The sequence below is a fragment of the Notothenia coriiceps genome, unplaced genomic scaffold, assembly GCF_000735185.1.
Source record: "Notothenia coriiceps isolate Sejong01 unplaced genomic scaffold, NC01 NC01_scaffold00003769, whole genome shotgun sequence".
Lineage (NCBI taxonomy): Eukaryota > Metazoa > Chordata > Actinopteri > Perciformes > Nototheniidae > Notothenia > Notothenia coriiceps.
Genome location: NW_011336470.1, coordinates 622,986 through 640,158, shown reverse-complemented (window position 1 = coordinate 640,158; position 17,173 = coordinate 622,986). Strand labels below are relative to the sequence as shown.

General features: G+C 40.6%; 1 protein-coding gene across 1 annotated transcript in view; it reads left to right on the top strand.

Moving 5' to 3' along the window:
- The first annotated feature begins 11,544 nt into the window (after positions 1-11,544).
- Positions 11,545-17,173, top strand: part of LOC104941724 (collagen alpha-1(XIV) chain-like) — a 37,626-nt gene continuing 31,997 nt past the window's right edge. The window contains exon 1 of the mRNA XM_010766858.1: positions 11,545-11,601. Within this exon, the coding sequence (XP_010765160.1) occupies positions 11,545-11,601 (57 nt within the window). The remainder of the gene's footprint in view (positions 11,602-17,173) is intronic.

The window sequence follows — 17,173 nt, the reverse complement described above, 5'->3', positions numbered from 1 at the left end:
TGTTTCACCTACCGGAATTTTAGGAAGACCTTTGGAACATTTCCTGGTGATAAAGTAGGATAATCACACATCATGCTATGGTCTTTCACCACTGAAGACTCCAGTGATACTTCGGTCAAGTGTGCAACTCCTCTTTCACTCCATGTTGTTTATTACAGCTTTTCTTTCTGGGTTTAGGTCCAGTTCCAGTTGAGCTAGGCCTCCAAAGTGTTTACCCTCAGACACCAAAGTCCCAGAGCATATCCCTCCTCCATGCTCTGCTAACATCCGGTGCATAGTCTTGCAGAAGCAGGGTAATGTTACCCATGCTAACAACACCACACTTTCAGGTTGTTTCTGTTGCTAACTTTCTTTTTTTCATTTGCTTCCATTCGTTTTATATATATAGCATTTTTATTGTTTTGGTAATGTAGGGGTGCAAGCACACTCAGATATCGTATTTTTTGCTATAACTTTTATTGGATGATGATATAGGTTGAAAACCTAAATAAATATAATTTATGTCAGCTGGAGCAGCAGTAAAGTATTAATTTAAGAGCACATTATCAATGGTAACCTCAAACAGTGCTCTATTTATTTTCCAGGCAGAGCACTGTATTTTAAAGTATCTTAAATATCTTAGCTTACTGTTTTAGGGTTGATTTTACATAGTTGGTTTTATTAAACCTGTGTTTTGGTTTGTGTTTTTCACAGGTGGAGTTCTTGCAGTGCTCCAACAGTGAGTTGTTGGCTTTCCAACCATGGTAGCCATGGTAGTCGTCATTTCTATCCTTCTTTTTTAGACTTTCAGTACATGTTTTTAATAAATAACCAGTAATGAAGCCCCTTCGTGGTTCATTGTTTAATTCCAGGTTCTTACTTGCCTTTAAAGTTATGCACATATAGCCAACTACTCCACACATTGCAGTCACTTTAAAACAGAGTGGAGGACAGTTTAAACTTGCCATAATTCCCAAACCCTACACTCCTGAGACATACTTTTTCATGAAAACTTAGGAAAACCTCTCCTAGGTTGGAAAATAAAAAAGAATTAAGAAGAAAAGATTAAACAAAATGCCTCTTGAGGGCATGAAGAGACAAAAAATTCCACCTAGCTCCCAATAGACTCCCATGTAAACAATTTCTGGACCTTTCTTCAGAACAGAGAGAAGTCAACTTTAAATAAACTGCTCCCATCTCCACATTTTACAGACAAAACTAAAAAAAACAACATATACTGTATCAGTTCATTGGGGTTTCCTAATGCTCACGGTCTGTTCATTTTTTGATAGGAGCCATAGTTTTTGAACAGGTGGCAAAATTGTCAGATATAATCCTCAATGCATTCTTAATGGGACTCAGTGCTGCAGCTGGTAACCATGGTGTTGCTGGGCAGATTGAAACCTTTGATCTATGGGCTCACAGGTGTTATGATTAGGTGCTCAGCACAGAAACAAACACACTGGACTTTAACAGACTGTCTCAGCCTATTATTTTCTGTCTGATGGAGACTTCATACTGACTTCAACAGGTTCCACATGTTTTATACATTATTGGTGACGTATGGTTTTAGTCGAAAAGTTTGCAGTCAAAATATTCTCCTGCTTTCCCAAGCCTTTTTACTTTCTTTTCTCTTCTTAATACAAATTCATTCACTACTACTTACATCTGATATTTAACTCCTTCAGCCTACTTTCAGCTGCAGAAACCATTCAACTATTACATTATTCAGCTATTTCAGGACATTGAGGTTACAGTATACATCTTGTTGTTTATAACTTTTTTTTTTTTTTTCTTTGAAATATTAAGCTTCTTCACTATTTTTCCTACTCTTCCAGTTTAACATTTCACTTTCAAGTTTTCAACAAAGTCTTTGCAATGCATTTGAGCTGTAACGATTTGATTCAAATCATTTCACTTTTCTGCATTTCTCCACTAAGTTCAACAACACACATACTTGGTTTTTGTAGCTAAAAGCAGCTACCCTTCAACTAATAACATATTCAGCTTTTTCTGCATTTTCAGCTAAATTCAGCCACACATGTTCACGGTTTACAGCATTCACACACATTTTCTGCAGGAAATGCATTTTATAGTTATATTACACGTTCGAAATAATCAAATCAAATGTGTCTTTGAAGAGGTGCTTGATTACTCAAAAACAAAAACAGCTGTACAGTGTGTTTATGCACCTGGCTGCCAAAGATAAACATGNAAAACGCTGTCCCACATAAAACAAGCTCGCGGTATGAGAGGTGGTGCGCCAGGCTGGCTTACCATCGCAGACATATTTGGGCATGCTGAACGAGTTAAACGCCAAGCTTCAGGGACAGGATGAAAACATTTTTTATCGTCCACAGATAAATTCGGGTTTATTGGGCAAACTTCTCCTGTCGGCAGGAGCTTTGGAGCGGGCTCCATGGACATGTTCCCGCTGACATCAGCTGCGCCGCAGGCAGCTAAGAGCGCTGCTGTGTATGCGGAACACCTTCGACCTTAAAAGAGAGGTTTGGCGAATATTTTCCATCGTGTGGCTGACATCGAGGACTATGACTGGATCCAAGACCCATTCCACCAGGAATCCTCCACAGAGAAGCTCTCCATGAAAAGAGAGAGAGGAGTGCGCAGAGCTCCGTGTGGACCGACACTGAAACTCAAATTCAGTGGAGCTCCCACTGGGATCAGTTTTTTGGTTGGCTTCTGACATCGGAGTACCCAAGCACTCCCACCACGCGATGAGCAATACTTCATTTTCCCACTACCTACCTGTGTGAGCTGGCGTTCTCTACTCTGACTTATATGAAGAAACAGAACAGCAGGTCAGGGCTCGTCTGTTGAACAGGACTTGCGAGTTCCTCTCATTCAGTGCCCACGAGGATTTAAAAAAATCTGCGCGCCCCGACAGGCACATGTATCCCCATAATCTGATAATAGGCAAGATTTAAAATAGCACATGTTTCAATGCTGATTGGGTGAAATGTTATGATCATAATTTGATTCAGGCCATTTTCCTTGCATGACAGTTCTCTGTGCTTGAGTTTCTGCTGAGTTGCCGTTGCCTATTTTTAATTTTGTGACCCCCCCTGGGTCTTGTTTAAAATTGAGTGTTGTTGCTGCTTTGATGAAGCCTAATTGCTAAAGTTAATAAATTATATAAGTTATATATATATATATATATATATAATATATATATATATATTTATATTTATAAATTAATTTAAAAAAATGTTCGTTAATAAATATTTCATGAGTCAATATAGTTGTCTTTGTCACATTTTATTTCACATTAGTAAATAAGTATGCACATTTTACGATATTTTTACATGAATGAGTGATAACACGTGTTATAAGGGCTATTTTAGGGTGGTGTTGCCTTGAGATTTTTACTTGTCCTTGTGTGCCTTGGGCCCAAAAAGGTTTTGGAACCACGCTCTAGACTAATCTTATAAGATGAACCACCACAATATTATATTGCTACAACTTCAATGTGTTTCCACATTAAAAGATTAAAATGCTAGGAAGAAATTATAAGAACAGGATAATATAATATTCCTTCTATAATACTTTGACAGAGCTTTCTGCATTCTTTACCTACTTTAAGTATTCAGATGATAAAATTCCGTATTTATGTTACTAAATTGTGCGGAATTATTATTTTACCTTTTTTACTTCGACTTACAATTTGATGCCAATACCTTTTGGTCTTTTACTTCTACGTTCTCTTCATAGTTCTACTTTTACTTAACAAACAGGGATCTGATCTCTGTTTGAATTGGATCTGGAGGGACTTTGTGGTGAATGTGTATTTTTGCACTATCCATCCATAGGGAATGCTCCATGCAGAGAAGGTTCCGTGTTCCGGTTCCTGAAACACAGAGGCAGAGAACATTCTCTACCTCTAGACTCTTTCACTCACAAACTGATCGTTACTGAGAGAAGACACTCACATTTACACTGTGTCGGACAACTTAGTTGTGTTTTTTTGAAGTTGATGGAGAACAAACATGTTCCAACATCTTCCATCGATTTTAGGAAGGGTTTACCATGGGAATGGCGATTTATGGCGGGGTGGGGTAAGTAACAGACTCTTACTGTAGCCTTCAATCTGTTCAGACCAGAGGCTCTAAATGGCATTAAACCTTCTCTGGTATCTTCAGAAAAGTACTCTAATAATAGTCAGAAAGTGAGTCAAAGCAACATTAGCTCAACTGTACTTTTTGTATTTATTTCCATAGCAAACTGGTATCCTTTGTGGACCAGGGAAAACTCTGATGAGTTCATTGATCCTGAACAGAGGTTCTCAGAGGTCTGCATTGACTCCGCCAAGCAGAGAGGCTTTGCTGCTGCCGAGAAAGAGGACATGTGATGCCTCTCTAACCGGAGTGAGTAGCTCTGTTCAGGGCGTCATTTTGCCCTTACCTCACAAAAGCAAAAACCAGCTTTCTCAGAAGCCCAGGAATTCTCTCGGCTGAGAGAGGATAAGCCCCCTTATAGATGTACCCTGCATGAACGGGATAACCTTCAAGAAAACCCAGATCCTGAGTCCTGGAAGTTTAGATGGGAGAGGACTCCTTTTGAGGAACAAGGTGCTCCTCAGAGTCAGACCGGCTGTAAAGGCATGTGAAGCATAAAGGAGACCAGGAGGGGCAACTTCTTCCAAGCTGTTCTCTGTTCGCTCAGCAGTGTGGACACTCACCACACCCAGTGAGCTGAGAGGCCCATTCCTCTGATAGAGGACGCATTCAACACCTGCTCTCCTGCTGCGTCTGCAGTTCCAACTTCCAAGGAGAAGAGTGTCTCGCCTGCCTGTTTTTGGTGTGCCAAAGCCCAGTGGAGCAGGTCAAAGTTTCTCACTCAGAATACTTTTTGGAAACGGGGACCTCAATCTTTATGTGGGGCCCCTGCGTTATAGCTGAGGTTTTTTAAATTGTCTGATGGATGTTTATAATAAATCTTAAATACAAACACCTTCATAAAAATGCCTCCTTGCTTAAAGTCCCGTGAAGTGCATGTTTTTCGCCAAAATGAAACTGGCAGTTTCCATTCCTTACATATCATTTTGACTGTTCATGGCTAAAATAATTTTCTTAATTATTTATTTATTTATAATGATAATTTTTAATAATAACGGGCCGTCTGAAGCTATAGCTAGCCTGGAGTCTAAACGCAGAACGATAGTCGGCTGTAAGACACAGTACTGCAGCGGTCGGTAAATGGCCGTGTGACACATTGATAAACATGAACCACGGCGACTCTGGAGAAAGTGTAAAGCTGCAGAGAGTCGTTATGTTGATTTAATCTGGACAGTTTTCGACTGTGTGCAGATAGAAAGTGGCACATCATGGACACTGACGATGAGTCGCGCTCGTAGATTGTTGTAGTTACAGATTGTGAGCGCCCGTCAGGGGACGTCAAGTGAGCGATGGATGATAAGGTGACGTCCATGGACGCATCAGCGGAGACATTGACCAGCTACAGAACTCGAACTGCTGTGAGCAGGTTGAAGCAGTAAAGGCTGTGCTGTCAGCTGTCGATGAAAATAGCTCTGAGCTGCGGGGGCTAGAAAGGGGAAAAGCCTTGTGTGAAAGCTCTGCTTGCTCAACACTCTGTGAATAGCTGATGTACATTCATCTGATAGGAGTAGCGTATTATAACCTGAATTCGTCTTGCTGCGTCATTGAAGTTACCAACATACAGCGCGAAGGAGTGACTCGCCTGCCTGTTTTGTGCTGACTCAACCAGTTATGGGAGTAATTCCACAGGTCAGTTAATCACCAGAACATGAAATTATTTGCATGGCAAATCAATCTAATTTATTGGGGATCTTCCTGCCTGATTAACAATATACTGCCAGGTTAAAATTATAATATCCAGTTAACCTGATGCAATGTCGCAACCTGATAACACTGAAATATCATGCACCTGCATAATCATAATGTCACCTGACTTGAGTACAGTGGGAAAAAAAGTGACACTTTATGCCGTTAATCTCAGCAGGCAAGGGTACAAGTGAAAGTATGTACTTCCTCGAACCTCGACCCCCTGCGGGCTTCCCAAAAAAGGACCCCTGCAGTGGCTCGAAAGAGGAACCCCTGCAGCTGCGCGGCTCTTACCAAAGATCCACTATCAGCTGCCCCCAAAGTGAAGCCCTGTGATGACGCCTCTGGACCCGACGCCTCCAACAGTTCCCCAGAACCAAGAGAGGGTATCTCAACTTGGGGATGTTGCTGCAACCGGCTAAAGCCATGCAGGTTACGTTTTATCCAACACACATCCTGAACAGCTTTTAGTTTACAAGGCTCTGACCTTTATTCAGAGGGGTCCTTGGAGGTTTTGTGAACACTTGATTTTTCTCTTTGGATTCAAAACAATGCCCTTCAGTTCCTTGTGTAACCTGCACAATCTCTTAACTCAGCACCACAGCAGGGTCACCTCAAATATTAAACAACACCGGAAAAGCTTTGATCTTTAAGACACAACACCATTGTAAACATTATGATTAATAACATGGTTCTAATTATAAACTGATTTATCACTGGGTGAGTGCAGTGCTCTGACTGAGTAATCTGCTGTTAGCAGGAGAGAAGGCTGCCAGGGACTGCAGCCTCCAGACGGTAAATGATAAACAAGTTGAACAGGTTGAGCTGCAGCCATTGACCAATCCGATGTCTGCCCTGCTCTGTCCTGTCTGCCTGCTTCAAGCTGCTCGCCTCCAACGACTGGTAAACAATAAAGATCTTTTGTACCAGATAAGAATGCATATTTTTCCTGTTGGAAATAGTTTGTGTGACATTACATTGATGCGACGTCTTAGAAGAGCGTAAAATGTATCTTCATTAGACTTTACATTTAAAGTGTTTAGCAGTGAGTTACTGTATTTATTTTATTACTGACCATCATTTTTGTCATGTAAACTCACAGGGAAAAGAAAGTGCAAAGCTTGAAAATATTGCAAGCTCTGGCACAGCACCACTCCCAGACTCTCAAGACAAAACGCCATGAAGTGTGTCTGGCTCTAATTGAAGAGGTATTTTACACACTTCCCTTTGTATCTTTGTTCAGATCTCTTTGTCTCAACCTGTTATCATTGGCCAAAATGTCCCTACAGACTTGTGTGATGACAGTCATTTTTTATTATAGGTAAATAACCTAAATCAGCAGTGGCCTGTGAGGCTATGACCACGTTAGCCGAGCTGTATGTGAACCTCAAAAAGGCAATGGACTTGGAGGTCGAAGCCACAGGCCGAGCTCTGCTGCTGAAACTAGCGCAGACCGCCAGCAACTTTGTTCAGCAGCAGGCCAATCTTGCACTGGGTGCCATGGTGGAGAACTGCAGCCATGGGCGGACAGTGAGCACTCTGTTGAACACAGGACTGAAGTAAGTAGGGAGGCTGCATTCACTTTAGCAGCAGGAGTTATCAGACTAAATGAAATGAAACAGTAAGAGACAGTTTGTCTCATATCACCGTGTATTTGTCCCTCCTCAGTCACCGTTGTGTCGCAGTAAAAGGGAGCATGGCTCAACACCTGCACCTCCTGGTCGACAGATTTGGAGCAGCTTGCGTCTTGGCAGCAGGAACGAGCTTCACCGAACACTTCCTAAGAGCCGTCTCCAAAATGTGTGTGGATGCTGCACCAGACGTGAGGTACGTTGTCAAGTTATATGGATTTAGTGCACAACTTTGCATAATCTTGTAATGTGCGCCTTTTGTTTTGTGTTGATTGTTTTCACCATCTCAATTTTGTTTATCTGAACTTTGTGCTTAACAAATAACTTATTCCTCCACAGGCACCACGGACAGATCCTCCTCCAGAAGCTGGCTTCCAACCAGAGATTTCTGAACCTGGGGACAAAGATCATCCCAGAAACAGAAAGAGCTCCGCTGGACAAGATCCTGAAGAAGTCCAAGCTGTAAAACTGGAGAACATGTGCAATATAAATTAATGTATTGCTATTAATATTCTTGTAATTGTTGCTTTTGATTGTGTGACTGGCGAAGCAACACAGATATTGTTATCCTACATACTTATTCATCTTATTCTTAATCTTCTGCCTAAAAGTTTGGACCACTGGTACAGTCCCGGAGCATTGCCATGACATGCACAAAACACATCAAAACGTGTTGGAAAGATACTGACACTTTAAAGGGGCCCCTAGGTTTCATTATTGTATTTTGAGCCTCTTCGGAGATGTCCCGCCCCTTAGCACGTGTGTTGTAGCGCTATCCAATAGAAATGTGAGTGTTGCGTAGTCCCCTTTGCAGACCATTCACTAAAACATAATACACTACAGGAAGAGGAGAGCCAGTAAAGCAGAATAGGGACCCTTTAACATTCTTCTTATAAAGCACTCAGGCATCCAGTCTAAGCAACATTTTCCCTTCTTACATTGCTTTATAATTTGACTTTTAAAGCCCAGAATTAAAGAGTGATTTTATTCTGTTAATCGTCTCAGATTTATGAAAACATGCTAAACATGCACCCGGCTCCACATCACCCGGTTACACACAACACAGAAGCAGCTAATCCTCTGACTATATGTGAAGTGAAAGTTGCCTGCGTTGACCAAAATAATGAAGCTCTTTTACATGCAGGGTCATATTTTCTCCTTTTCTTTCATTTCATTTCCATCCTGTTTCTTTTGCAAGCTGTGAAAAGAGTTGCAGAATGTGTATTTATGTATTAATCAAATGACGTTGTTTTTTTCAGAATCAGAAACCCTTTATTTGTCCCGCAACAGGGAAATGGACAATATTACAGCAGAATTAAAGTGCAGATAAAGTGAACAGTATATGGAAAACATATCACACATTTAAAATAACTAAGTATGCACACACTATTTATATAAAAAAACAAATAGCAGATAAATACAACATGGCAAGCAAATTGAAAGTATATATTTAAGAAAAGGTGACCATATAAAGTTATTTACTATATATACTGCTGAGTGGCTTGTTAATTTCACCAATATATCAATACAAATTAGTGTGTAACCTATAGTAATACATGCTAACATATTTGTTGGTTGTATTGTATCGACTATATTTGAGTATTAACCTAAATCTTCAATAAAATATAGTTGAGTATACTACAATATTGTTATATAATATAATATATTGTAATGGAATACAAATGCCAAGGAGTACAAATTGAAAGTACAATGAACTCAGAGTACTATAATAAATATAATTAGTTACTGTCCACCAATGGATGTCGATCAATTGTAAAACATTTAGGTATTTGTAGCTATAAACTGTACACATAACAATTCAGTGCACATTATTACATATATACACATCTAGTCTCTTGATGATCTCCTCCTTACTCACACTATTATATGAATCTCCTTTTAGATGAATATGATTGTCAGGCTGCTCCTCCTCCTCCATCACCGCCACCCTCGCGTTTCTTCCCACAGGCGCTACTTTCAGCACCGGACAGCTCCCGTCTCCCCCACGCCCCGCCCCCCTCAGACAGACAGGCAGAGAGAAACAACCACACGCACCGGTGGGCGACACCTATGGCCTATTACGGATTTATTGGGAGGGACGGAACTTCAAGTACAATTTGTTTCGTTCGTCGTCATCCTCTCACATGGATCTCTCCGTGAAGGAGTAAAGAGGGAGGCGCACGGTGACAGCGTCGCTTCATATGAATGGTTTGCAGATTGCTGAAGAGGAGTCGTTGTTGTTGTTTTTTAACCAGTTAGTAGCTTTGGATCAGAAGAAGAAGAGAGGGAAAGTGTGTTTCCGCGGACAGAAGATGCTCAGGATGAGAAGTGGCATCATGTATCTGAATGCCAGGAGATATTCTGCTGTGTAGTTTTTCTCCCCCTTGTTAAGCAGCAGAAGAAAGGAGAGATTTGGTTATGCTCGCCACTTTTTGCCAAGCGATTTCTTCTCTGTAAAAACGGAGCGACATGGCTCTGCTGGTGGTCCCTCTGCTTCTGCAAACGGCGCTGGTTCTGGGATCCAACTACGGCTATGTGGAGTGGTCGGATAGTGACAAAGAGGAGAAGAACCCCCCGGTGTTCAGCACCCAGAACATCAACAGGGAGCCTCCTCAACACCCGACCTACTACCCGCTACCGGCCACGGAGCGCACGGTGGTGGCGCACAAGATCGAGGAGGACCTGCCCAGGGTGGTGACCGCGTTCCTGCACACCGGGGACTCCTCCGCGCTGAGGCACGTCAACTGCTCCCGGAGGTACGAGCTTAGCAGCCTGCGGGGCGGCCTGCATGTCGCCTCCCATTACTCCCTGCACAGCATCCTGGACACGGTTGCGCACGCCACAAACTTCCTGAACATTATCCTGCAGGCCAACAGGTCCCGGGAGCAAACGGCGCGCAGGGACATCCACTGGTACCACGCGCTGGTTCAGAGCATCCTCGAGGGGGATCCCAAAATCCACAGGGCTGTGGTAACATTCCACGGGGATGCACCCACGCCCGGTCCCCAGGTTTTCCTCCAAGCCACCAGGACCGAGAAGGAGGTGGTGCTGCAGGACTTGTCCGCCTATGCGCACCAGCAGCTGAGGAGCAGGAGCCCCGAGTCCGAGTGGTTTAATGACTTTAGGGACGGAAGGAGATCGCACATGCACAGGAGGGTCCAGGAGTCCAAGGGTGGAAGTTACCTTCTGGACAAAAACCAGATCAAATGGTCGGCACCGTACCTGGAGTGTGAGCATGGGGCGTTTGTGCCTTATTGGCTGCTCACCCTGTCTGCTGGCTTCTACGGACTGAAGAGCAACTCTACACCCGAGTTCAGGTGAGAGCAGAGCTGGATCTACTCCTTTAGTTAGAGGCCAAAGAGATATTTGTATTTTACTACTCATATACTTTTACCTCTGGTACTTAGACATTCCGATCTTTATCTAAGTAAGACTTTGAATGCAGGACATCTACTTCTAAAAAAAAATAGTAAATATAAGTTAGAATTTTCAAGAAAATAAAAGGGAATAAAAAAAACCCAGAAATATAGAAATAGAAACAGAAAAAGAAAGGAAAAAAAAGTAAAGTTACGTAAAATAATGAGTTATTATGAAAAATGCATGCAGGTAAATAATGATACTAATGTTGAAAACTAAAATGTAAACATATTAATATATGTAGGAATTAAATTGGCAATATACTGGCAGTTTTGTGCAGAAATGTGCAAAATGGTCCGTGAAAATAATATCTGTTTGAAGTATTAAAAGCATTATGCAACAAACAGAGATATAGTGCCAGCGACGTGTGTAAAATGAATATTGACAGATATGCACTGAAAAAAACAGAAAAGTGGATGAAATGTATTATGTCAACATATCACATAACTATAGCTGAAATCAATAATATTAAGTTGATCCTAATCTTTTTCATTTAAACGTATTATTGCTTTCAACTAACCTAATACAGTTATGTGACATCTGTTGACATAATACATTTAATTAACGTTTCAGTTTTTTCAGTGTGGAATAAAGTTTCCCACAAATATGCATAAAACATTGAATTAACAACCAACAAGAGTACCCTACTTTTGATTGACAATAATGCTCCATGAGGCGGAATGTAAATATGGATCCTGATGACAGGCAGCCTGGATTCAGAGGCAGATGGTGTAAAAGAGGCTTCACAGACACAGGTAGACCTTCTCATTTAGTATGCTCGCCTGTCAAAGCACAGCTGTGCGCCTCTCTCGCTGCAGCCTTTCAAATGAACACTGTTGGTGATGGGATCCATACATGTGGCCTTTTTTATTCATTCAATCACTCAAAGATCTGATGTTTCAAGGCTAGAACTGATCGATTAAATCACGAATAAACAATGAAACATCATCAATATGAAGATATTAACAATCTCACTAAACCCTGGAAATGTCTAGATGTATGACATGTGCATGTTGAGGAAAGAAAAACAAATCTTGTTCCGTCTCAAAAAAGACACAAAAGTGTGGATGACACAGAAATGTTCCTTGGTGATTTAGAGGCAGCAGGGTGTATGCTCATGATTTGGGTCCGGTTGGCAGGCCTCCACGCTGCTGACGTGTCCCTTTGCAAAGTGCTGCATCACTACCTGCTCCAGGGCTGGGAGGGTCACTTTTTAGGGTTTTCCCTTTTCTGTAGTAAATGGTCTGCAAAAGCTAAAATCCCAAAGTTCCCTCCAGAGTGGGGTCCATTGGGATCCTTTGTTTACTTCCGTGACATAGTGTCATCATTATGTAACACTCAGGCTTCTGTTGAACAAAATAAACCATATTTATGATCAAAGATGTGTCCTCTGCTCAGAGATCTTATTTATAGTAAAACCTGGCTTTCATTAAGCATATTCATGCAGTAGCATATACACCAACAATGAAAAACATGAGCACATAATACAGTTGGAAAACCCTCTAAATTGACAGAGCATGGTCCGTTTTAGTTTAACACATACTGTGTAGAGTTTAGCTCACACACACGATGTTATGAACGTACAGAACAGTACAGTTTACAAAGTAGAAATACAATGCTCCTTTTACAACAAACACAATATGCTCTTTTTTAGTAACTGTGTAATCCTGTTATTAATATGTTGTACAACTGTAACCCAATTGCCTTTTTTTTCTGTAACTGTAAGAGAATACAATAACCTTTGTAAAAAATTGTTATTACCATTGGTTATTGGTTAAAATGGTTATTACCGTTTAATGTAACCCGTTACTCCCCAAGCAGTCCAGGAACAGTCACCTTTGGCTTTAAGAGCTTATGATGTGGCCAAATCCTGCTTTGGATAGTTTCAGGAATTGTAATTCCTAAAAACTTTTTTTTTGTGACCTACTTTTTATTCTTTTTTAGGAAGCTATCCCCTTGCCCACTCCACAGCTCAAATATTTCTGGCTGTGATGCCCTGTTTCTTTTAAAAAATGACATATTGCCTGTCTGAAGGCTGAAGCCATAAACATGCACTTGTGAGAAGGGTTGATCCATTTGAGCCTGCAAATGAAATGTGGAACTTTTAGAGTCTTTCACATTTTCACTGAGCTTCCCATAGCACAAATCTGAAGGAATTTGGTCTAAATAGTGACCAATTTCAATTCTATATCTAGGACATTTAAAATACACAATTATTGCAAGTTTTATAATCCAAAATCTGATCTTGAATATTGATAAAGTCTGCATTTTTATTTAAAACCTAAAAATGTGAGATTATTCTACAAAGTACCAGATTTAAAGGAATTTTGACCAATCAGAACAAATGAAATTCCCCGACCATACTACATGTAGTCTTTGGGCAAAACGGGTTAATAATTGAGAGATTTATATGAAGAGCTGCTTGTGTCAGTCACCCTTAGTATCTGTTGATGTAACGTTTCATAAATTATTTCAGTGAATTCATTCATAATGAATCAATACACTATTCAAACTCAGCCAAGACAGCCTTTGTGTGAACATTGAAATAATTGTCACTTTTTACAAGTGAATGTGATTTTGAGCTAGAAGAAGAAAAGTGGGTTATGCGTGACACATTCCTGAACACTGCTTTCTGTAAAACACTCTTTCACTGGCAGCTGAGCACAAAGCTGTACTTTTTCATTTGTTCTGAGGCTTTCAGTCATACCTCATGGTTTGTATTTGGTCTGTAGTCTGTTCAGTTATCATGTTTGAAGATCCGTTAATGACCAATTGCAGCTGTCATGAATTCATCTATAGCAGTTTGCAGACTTTTAGTCTGTGTTGATTGGAGGAATGCTTTTAAAAAACAAAACAAATGTGTTCATTTAAAACAGTAGCCTTAAACAAACAAATTCAAGGTGAAATAACATTTTTTTTCCTTAGCACTCATTCCTTTATTAAAAGTAACACATGAGAAAAGCACTGAAAATTATATGGATGAAAACATAACATCTACTGAGCTTGCGAACTGAGTTATATCCGAAACAGGCGAGATAATTGCGTCTACTAACAAAGACCATGTTATATGCTTGAAAACTGTAAAAGAAAATGTAGTAAGCGGACTTTAAGTGTCTTTTACTATGTCAGAAACTGTTATGATTTAAGCAGAGGAAGCTAAGAAAGGAACAAACAAAAAGTTGTGTATGGAATGACACTTTTCACACTCAGCAATCGCCATCTTGGCTAGAAATGGAAGTTAAGCGACCAGCCACGATTGTGGTTTCTCTGGTCAACGCAACACTATCAAATTAAAAAGGTATAGTGTTTTTTCCCACTAATTAAGTAATGTCCCACTATATAGTTGCCGAAAAAACCCCACTGTTCTTGAGTTATTGTGCCGGTGAGGGCACAATAACGTGTATTTCGAGACAACACTACAAGGTAGACATTCTCCCACTGCATAAGAGTTCACAGTGCACTACATGCAGTGTACTGAAGGATGTAAGTGATTTCAGACAGAGCAAAAGTGTTTGTTTTAAGTCCAGAGCGTGTGTTGTACAAAGCTAATTTCCGGATTGAGTTTAATGATTCACTAACCCTATGGAACTCCTCCGCACTTTACTTCTTTTAACGTGAGTTGTGGTCTGCAACTTATTCTGTGACTTCTTCCACTCATCTCATTCCCATGATGACATTTCTAAAAATAGAAAGCGGCTTGGCTCTGAGCAGAGTGGCATAATCTAGTGTAGATAATGGAGTCCCCATGTCTGCTACTTCCTACCTCAAGGCAACCTCTTATCGTCTTCTCCTTTTCCCACTGTCCTTCAAACGTGGACATTGACTTAATTAAAACTCAGTTTGTGGCCAGTGCAACAGAGGCTATTAGTTTATGTAAAACAAATCAAAATGTATTGGATTCAAATTACTCTCAGAATCATGAGGAGGGCGAGAGAGGCTGCCTTGAGACACAACAGGAGACGTTTTACACTCTGTAGAACTGGGATCCTTTCTGTCCATCTGTCAGGCTACAGGTTTGAAGCTTTAAATGTCCAACAAGTACCATTCTGACATCTGGAAATAAAACAAATACCAAAATAATGTTGAGACATCAAAAAAGCTAAACGGTAACAACTTCTATATGTTTAGTATTGGGCGACATAAAGAGTGTTCCCCAACAAACAAATGACAGCATCTCTATTTCAATCCGGAAAGACTTCAGTTTTAGTTTAAAGAACATTTATTTATGCATGCGCCATATGATGGAAATGTTAGTCTTTGGCAATTAGACCCCAATCCTGATATCGTATGTCTTAAGGGGGAAGTGCATCCATGACTATAATAATGTACAATACAGTTGGTGGGTCAACAACTGACAGACTAATGATATTTATTTGACGATAAATGATAGAAATAGAAAGATTTTTCACAATCTTTAAGATTATCAACAACAACCCGAAGACTAAAACGCAATTTAGTGTATATATTGGCTCGCCATTTTACAGCTAGTTCTATTTCTTTTAACACACACACACACACACACACACACACACACACACACACACACACACACACACACACACACACACACACACACACACACACACACACACACTTTTGTATATACTAGCGGGGAGCTGTCGGCCGAAGCCTCTCTCCATGCTTGTTTGTTCCACTTCCCAGCAGGCAGATGGAAGTCAAGGTGTCACCACCAGCCACCAAACCTCAGAGCAGAGAGACAGAGAACACTCAGCCTGTACGATGTTGGAGGAAATGAATGGGAGAGAATAAATCCAAGACTTTTGCTGTGTCTTAATTTGGGTACTTCTGTACTTACCCTTGCTGTTTTGAGGCGCACAAAAGCCGAGTTTGGAAAGTTGGACACTTCTCGCACGATCGACATCTTGGCTATGTCACAACTTTACCATTTTTTTATTTTACCTTTATTTAACCAGATAAAAAGCAGTGAGATAAAGTCTCATTTACAATGCTGACCTGGCCAAGAAGGCAGCAACGTTACACAGACATATAAAATACAGAGAACACAACTAAGTAAACAAAAAAAAGACGAAAAGCAGCCACTACATTGTGCACATTTGGGACAGTAAGAAAGGTACACTACTTATTACTGCAAGAGCAGCTGGTGGTAAGGACATCAGACAACTTCAATTTAAAAAAAGGCTATAGGGACAAGTGCCGAAACAGACTCCTTTTTGCAGCCTCAGTCCGCACGGCAGGTACCTGGAACCGTATCCAGGCACTGGTTGTAAGAGTCACAAACTGGGGCAAATCTGGCACATACGTATATGAAGCTGAATGAAGGAATGAATAGGAAGCTTACCTAAAATGTCTTTTTACATTAATAAAAACCAATACTGCATCCTACGCATACTAAGTGAGGACCATCCAGGCTATACAGTTTGCAATGATGAGTCCTATAGGGTGCATTTGATATATAGCGCAGTGCAGCATGGTAGAGTGGGTCAAGTTTGGCCAAAACAGTGGGACAGGCAAATCTATAAATTTATCACCGTAGTCAAGCTGGGACAGGAATAAGCCAGAGACCAACCTTTTACGGGAAGAAGTTGAAAAACAACATTTAAGTCTGTAAAGGAAGCCAAGAGTGAATTTCAATTTCTTTGTTAGAACTTCAATATGGTGTTTAAAGTTTAGACTTCTGTCCAACCAAAAGCCCAAATATTTGTATGTATCGACAAACTCAATGGAGACGCCATCAAGGGTGTCAATGGAAAGGCAAGAGGACGCTGACTTGGGAGCGAAAAGCATTGCTTTGGTTTTCTTACTGTTCAATAGCAGTTTCGAATCAATAAGCGCATGCTGTAGCGTGATAAAATCAATTTTTAAATTGGAAACGGCCATATCCAGAGAAGGAGCACATGAGTATACAATAGTGTCATCAGCATACATATGATAGGTAGAAAATTGCATCAGATTACAAATATTGTTTACATATAATAAAAAGAGCAGGCCCCAAAATAGAGCCCTGTGGAACTCCCTTCTCCAAGGTGACAGGGTCAGAGACAGTACTACCCAACCTGACGCATTGAGTACGGTCGGTTAGATAACTCTGAAACCAGCAAATGGTATTATGACCGAAACGAGACACCAACATAACATTAGACATAATGTGGTGATCTACAGTGTCAAATGCTTTGGCTAGGTCAATAAACAATGCAACACAAACTGATTTTTTATCCAAAGCAGCCTTAATATCGTCTAAGACTTTCAGACTGGCAGTCAAAGTATTGTGCTCTGATCTGAATCCAGATTGCATAGGGTTAAGGATGTTGTGTGAATTTAAAAAAAGTTTTAGCTGAGTAGAAACTA